The sequence below is a fragment of the Sapajus apella genome, unplaced genomic scaffold, assembly GCF_009761245.1.
Source record: "Sapajus apella isolate SASKATOON/1434 unplaced genomic scaffold, GSC_monkey_1.0 scaffold164, whole genome shotgun sequence".
Classification (NCBI taxonomy): Eukaryota; Metazoa; Chordata; class Mammalia; order Primates; family Cebidae; genus Sapajus; species Sapajus apella.
In genome coordinates this window covers 1,611,122-1,617,121 of record NW_022437104.1, presented here as the reverse complement: position 1 = coordinate 1,617,121, position 6,000 = coordinate 1,611,122, and the positions used below count along the sequence as shown (strand labels likewise).

The window sequence follows — 6,000 nt, the reverse complement described above, 5'->3', positions numbered from 1 at the left end:
CCAAAGCCCACTACAGGAATGTCTTGCCACTGAAATCTCCTATGGGGTGGTAAAGAAATCATCACCCTCCCCCAGGGACCCCCAGGTCCACCAGCAGCCTAACCTCTAGTGGCATATTTACCTGTCTAAGAGAGTTTCGTGGGAGGTCAGCCCTCAACCAGCCCAATCTATAATGTGGGACCCCAAGGTGAGGGGTAAATTGTTAGCACCTGAGCTCTGCTGAGATTTCTTTTATTTCTCTTATAAAACAGAATAGGTGTTAAATAGAGGGTACTGGATTTGGCAGCTGCAGCCCCTTGGGACTCTTCTTTTTTTTTTTTTTTGAGACGGAGTTTCATTCTTGTTGCCCAGGCTGGAGTGCAATGGCACCATCTCGGCTCACTGCAACCTCCACCTCCTGGGTTCAAGTGATTCTCCTGCCTCAGCCTCCCAAGTAGCTGGGATTACAGACGCCCACCACTACACCTACTACTTTTTTGTATTTTTAGTAGAGACAGGGTTTCACCATGTTGGCCAGGCTGGTCTCGACCTGACCTCAGGCGATCCGCCTGCCTCAGCCTCCCAAAGTACTGGGATTATAGGCGTGAGCCACCGCGCCTAGCCGGGACTCTTTTTACCGGAAGTGGGGGAGAAGACACATACTGGGGGAAGTGTTCTTTTAATATGTAGGTGCTTCAGGGAGAACCAAACTATCTCATTGGCATTCCCCCCGTACCACTGGAACTGGCGCTTGGAGCGGAAGGGAAGTGAGATCAGTCGATTAGTCACCAACACCATCATCACCATTGGCAGAGAGGTCGAGAGCAGACATCATGGAATCAGACAGCTTGCTGGCGATTTTATCTGCAGATAGAGAGATACAAGCAATCTCTTGGTGACTGACTTGCCACCAGGAGGCCTGCCGACGCTGGCCTGTGTCTACCTTGGTCTGCACTAAGCTCCTGAACCGGCTCACTTAGCCGCAAACACTAAACAAAACTGGCGCGTGTTGGAAGCTACTGCTCAGCTTCACACGTAGACGATCCATTTTTCTATCTGTAAAATGGATTAGCCCAACATAGCTTCTATCTCAGGGTTTCAGCTTCACTGGGCTCCAAGTATTGTTGTCCAAATACCAAAGCAATAATTTTCTTTGACTGTGTCAAACTTAGCGCTCTACCATTACCCTCAAAACAAAGCTCTCACAGCAAAGGACAGCACGGCCCTAGGGGCTCTGAGCCTGAATGTTCACCATGCACAACTCCCATCCTCTAGACACACTCTGTTGTTCCTTAGGATGCCCCTCAGACTTCACCTCCTCCAGGAGGCCTTCTCTGATCACCCCTATCCAACCACCATCCCCAGGCTCAGTCAGGTTCCCTCACTGTGCTTGCTGGGTCTTCAGAGTGATTACTATGTGCTTGTGCTGCCAAGGTCTGTTTTCTCGTCTCCTCCCAACTCCCTAATAAGACTGGGAGTTCAAGGACAATTCATCTGAATTCCTAGGACTCAGTGTGGAGCCAGGCCAAGAGTGAATGTCTGATTGTGTACGTTTGGTTTCAGAACACAATCTAGTTCAAAGAATAGGGCCGATGGGTCAATAGACCCTAAGTCTGTATTTTGGCTCCATCAACTACTAGTTGTCTTACCTTCCATGTGTCACTTAATGTCTCTGGACCTCAGTTTTCTCACTTATCAAATGAGGGGAAAACTTTTGCAATGAGTTAGTAAAAATAAGCACAGCTTATGGAAACCCGAATGGGCCAGCTACACAATGGGCCACCATTAAAATGAGGGAAAGTAGTTCTTTCGTGTATTGATGTAGATATGTCCCTAAGATATACTGAGCGGAAAAATGATAGGGCAAAGCCATGTGTCCAGTAGACTGGCATTTGAGTAGAAAAAGAGAACAAAGAATATATAGATATTTGCCTGTGTATCTATCTCAGGAAAGACACAAGAAACTAACTGGTTGACTAGGGGTCGGTCTGGGTGACTAGGGGATGCGAGAGATTTTACTGTATATCCTCTTGTACCTTTAGGATTTTGAGTATAATGCCTATTGATAAAGCAAAAATTATATAAACCCTGCAAGCTACCTAACACATAGAGAGTACCTGATAAATAAATGCTGGTTATTTGATACATAGACTAGGCAGGCCAGTGGTTCTCCCAGTGTGATCCCCAGAGAAACAGCATCAGCTGGGAACCTGTTAGAAATACAAATCCTAACAGGCACCAAAGAAGACATACTAATTAGAAACTATGAGTGAAGGGTCCAAAAATCTGTATGTTAACAAACCCTCCAGGGAATCCTGTTGCCAGCTGAAGTCTGAGAACCACTGTGCTAGTAGTTGAGCCTCCTAGCTCATTCCTGCCCTCAACCCTAGGCTGGAGCTGGACACAGAGAGATACTCATTCAGGAGCCCCAGTCAAGATCTCAGGTGGGGCTGGTGGTGGTGGCTCACATCTGCAATCACAGCACTTTGGGAGGCCAAGGCAGGTGGATCACCAGAAGTCAGGAGTTCGAGACCAGCTTGACCAACATGGTGAAACCCTGGCTCTACTAAAAATACAAAAATTAGCCAGGAGAGGTGGCAGGTGCCTGTGATCCCAGCTACTCAGGAGACTGAGTCAGGAGAATCACTTGAACCCAACAGGCAGAGAGAAGATCCCAGGTAGGGATGGTCAGGGGCTCCCACCTGCACGTTTCTGCATCTTCTTCTTATTCTTCAGGGCGGATGCCAGAGCCTGGCCCTGTTGCAGGGGATCCGTCTCCATGATCCTCTGCAGCACTGGGCGGCGGTCCACTGAGCAGACATCCACCATATTGTTGTTCTTAGGGTGGTGGTTCACATTGCGTTTAGCCCACCCCATCTGATGACGGTTCGGATTGGTGCAATACCCAGTGAGATCTCCAATCTAGGGTGAGAGAGATAACGTAACGATGAGTTCTTAACCCCAAGAGAACCTCCAAAGACTTCTGCAGAAAAGGCAGGAACACAGGCTTGGGTAAGAACAGGAGCCTGGAACCATGTAGAACTAGGCTCCAATTCTGGCCCCACAACACTCCAGCAGGTGCTTAATTAACTCTCAGCCTCAATTTCCTCATCTGTCAAATGAAGGGTAGATAAGGGGTAGTTTGTATAGCTTTTACAAGAATATAAAGAAAAGGCAGAGTTGCTTGATCAATGACAATTGGTATTACAGTGATTCACTGATTAAGTGACCCTTCAAGGTCCTACTCAATTAAAAAACACTTTTCCAGGCCGGACACAGTGGCTCACGCCTGTAATCCCAGCACTTTAGGAGGCTGAGGCAGGTGGATCACTTGAGGTCAGAAGTTCGAGACCAGCCTTGCCAACATGGTGAAACCCTATCTCTACTAAAACTACAAAAATTAGCTGGGCGTGATCAGGGGCACCTGTACCAGCTACTTGGGAGGCTGAGGTATGAGAATCACTTGAACCCAGGAGGTGCAGGTTGCAGTAAGCCAAGATTGCACCACTGCACTCCAGCCTGGGCAACAGAGCAAGACCCTGCCTAAAAAAAAAAAAAAAAATTTAGCTGGGCATGGTGGCTTGCATCTGTAATCCCAGGCACTTGGGAGGCTGAGGTAGGGGGATTGCTTGAGCCCTGGAGGCGGAGGCTGCAGTGAGCCACGACTGCACCACTACACTCCACCCTGGGTGCCAGAGTAAGACCCTGTCGTAAAAAAAAAAAAAAAAAAAAAAAAAAAAAAAAAGAATTCTGACACCTACTTTGTGTCCAGCTCTGTGTGGAGCAATGCTGGAGACAGAGAAATGAGTGACACAGTTCCATCTTTTTTTTTTTGAAACAGACTCTCACTGTCACCCAGGCTGGAGTACAGTAGTGTGATCTTGGCTCACTGCAGCCTCCGCCTCCCGGGTTCAAGCGATTCTCCTGCCTCAGCCTCCCAAGTAGCTGGGATTACAGGCACACGTCACCAGACCTGGCTAATTTTTTGTATTTTTAGTAGAGATGGTGTTTCACCATGTTGGTCAAGCTGGTCTCAAACTCCTGACCTCAGGTGATCCACCCGCCTTGGCCTCCCAAAGTGCGGGAATTACAGTCACGAGCCACCACACCCGGCCTCAGTTCCATCTTCAGAAAATAACCTGGCTAAAGAAGATAGAAAGATTTTTTATTTTTTGAGACAGAGTCTCGCTCTGTTGCCCAGGTTGGAGTGGTGCACTGGCGCAATCTTGGCTCACTGCAACCTCCACCTCTCAGCTTCAAGTGATTCTCCTGCCTCAGCCTCCTGAGTCGCTGGAATTATAGGCACACGCCACCACATCTGGCTAATTTTTGCATTTTTAGTAGAGACAGGGTTTTACCATGTTGGCCAAAGTGGTCTCGAACTCCTGGCCTCATGATCCGCCCACCTCGGCCTCCCAAAGTGCTGGGGTTACAGGCGTGAGCCACCGCACCCAGCTGAAGATACAACGATCTATACCACAAATGAAGTATGGTAACTGCCCATTAGAAACATGAAGGATGAGAAATGCCAGATATAGTATGCACCTAAAGTTAAATTAAAAAATTAAAAAAAAAAAAAAGAAACATGAAGGAGGAGTGACTGAGAGGTAAGGGATGATAGTGGTGGTCAACAAACTACTGATGGGGAGGGGTCATTCCTGATTGAACACTGGAAAAACATAGAGCACACCTGAGTACCAAAAATGGTGTCTGTTTCTGGCTGGGCGCAGTGGTTCACGCCTGTAATCCAAACACTTTGAAAGGCGGAGAAGGGCAGATTACTTGAGGTCAGGGGTTCGAGACCAGGCTGGCCAACATTGCTGGGCCCTGGACCATATGCTGCTTGATCCCATTGCCCAGAGAACTCCTCAGCCTTCAAGACATGGTTTGATGGGGTTTGGCTATGTCCCCACCCAAAAATCTCATCTGGAATTGTAAACCCCATAATTCCTATGTGTCAAGGGAGAGACCAGGTGGAGGTAATAAAATCATGGGGGTGGTTTCCCCATGCTCTTGTCATGATAGTGAGTTCTCATGAGATCTGATAGCTTTGTAAGTGTTTAGTAGTTCCTCCTGTGGTCATTCTCCTTCCTCCCACCTTGTGAAGAAGATGCCTTGCACCCCCTTCACCTTCTGCCGTGATTGTAAGATTCCTGAGGCCTCCCTAGCTGTGCTGAACTGTGAGTAAATTAGACCTCTTTCCTTTATAAATTACCAGTCTTGGGCAGTTCTTTAGAACAGTATGCAAAGGGACTGACATATGGCTCGAGCAAGACTTCCTTGACCCACAGGTAGTACAGGTTAGGGTCCCTGGATCCATGCTGTCCCAACCTCGACCCGTATCTGCACCCTATGAGTCTCCTATCACAGTGTGGATGTCTGTGTCTGAAATCCACTAACATATGAACTTCTGAAGAGCAGAGATGGGAGATGGACTGGCAGAAGAAGAGGCTGAAAAAACCTCAAGGAGTCATCACATCATGCCCTGCAGATCTTGAATAGAAGGCTGCAGGCATGTGGATTTGATCCTATAGGTGCAGGGGAGCCATGAAACGAGTTTAAGTAGCGGAGGTGACATGGTCAGACTGGGCCGTTAGAAACCATGAGACATATGTCTAAATGAATGAGGACTGGAAAGTTAGTTTAGGGTTATGGGAATGGTAGAGATGAAAAGAAGACGACAGCTTGTCAAAAGATTTAGGAGGGAGAAGACAGGTCTTAGTGACTAAGTATAAGATCCCAGGCCAGGCGCGGTGGCTCAAGCCTGTAATCCCAGCACTTGGGAGGCTGAGGCAGGCAAATCACCTGAGGTCAGGGGTTCGAGACCAGCCTGGCCAACATGGCAAAACCCCATCTCTACTAAAAATACAAAAATTAGCCAGCGTGGTGGCACATGCCTATAATCTCAGCTACTTGGGAGGCTGAGGCAGAAGAATCACTTGAACCTGGGAGGCGGAGGTTGCAGTGAGCCAAGATTGCGCCACTGCACTGCAGCCTGGGTGACAGAGTAAAACTCCATTG

At 48.0% G+C, this 6,000-nt stretch overlaps 1 protein-coding gene across 5 annotated transcripts in view; it reads right to left on the bottom strand.

Annotated features, from left to right (window-relative positions):
• Positions 1–215: 215 nt before the first annotated feature.
• The window catches only part of GNL3L (G protein nucleolar 3 like), a 34,013-nt gene continuing 28,228 nt past the window's right edge, over positions 216–6,000 (bottom strand). For 3 of the 5 annotated variants that reach the window (XM_032267025.1, XM_032267024.1, XM_032267023.1), the window contains 2 exons: positions 2,682–2,901; positions 677–843 (listed from right to left, as the gene is read on the bottom strand). In XM_032267025.1, the coding sequence (XP_032122916.1) occupies positions 761–843; positions 2,682–2,901 (303 nt within the window). In that variant the 3' untranslated portion in view covers positions 677–760. Of the gene's footprint in view, positions 309–598; positions 844–2,681; positions 2,902–6,000 lie in introns of those variants that run through there. The other 2 variants (XR_004265123.1, XM_032267022.1) reach the window with 2 other exon arrangements.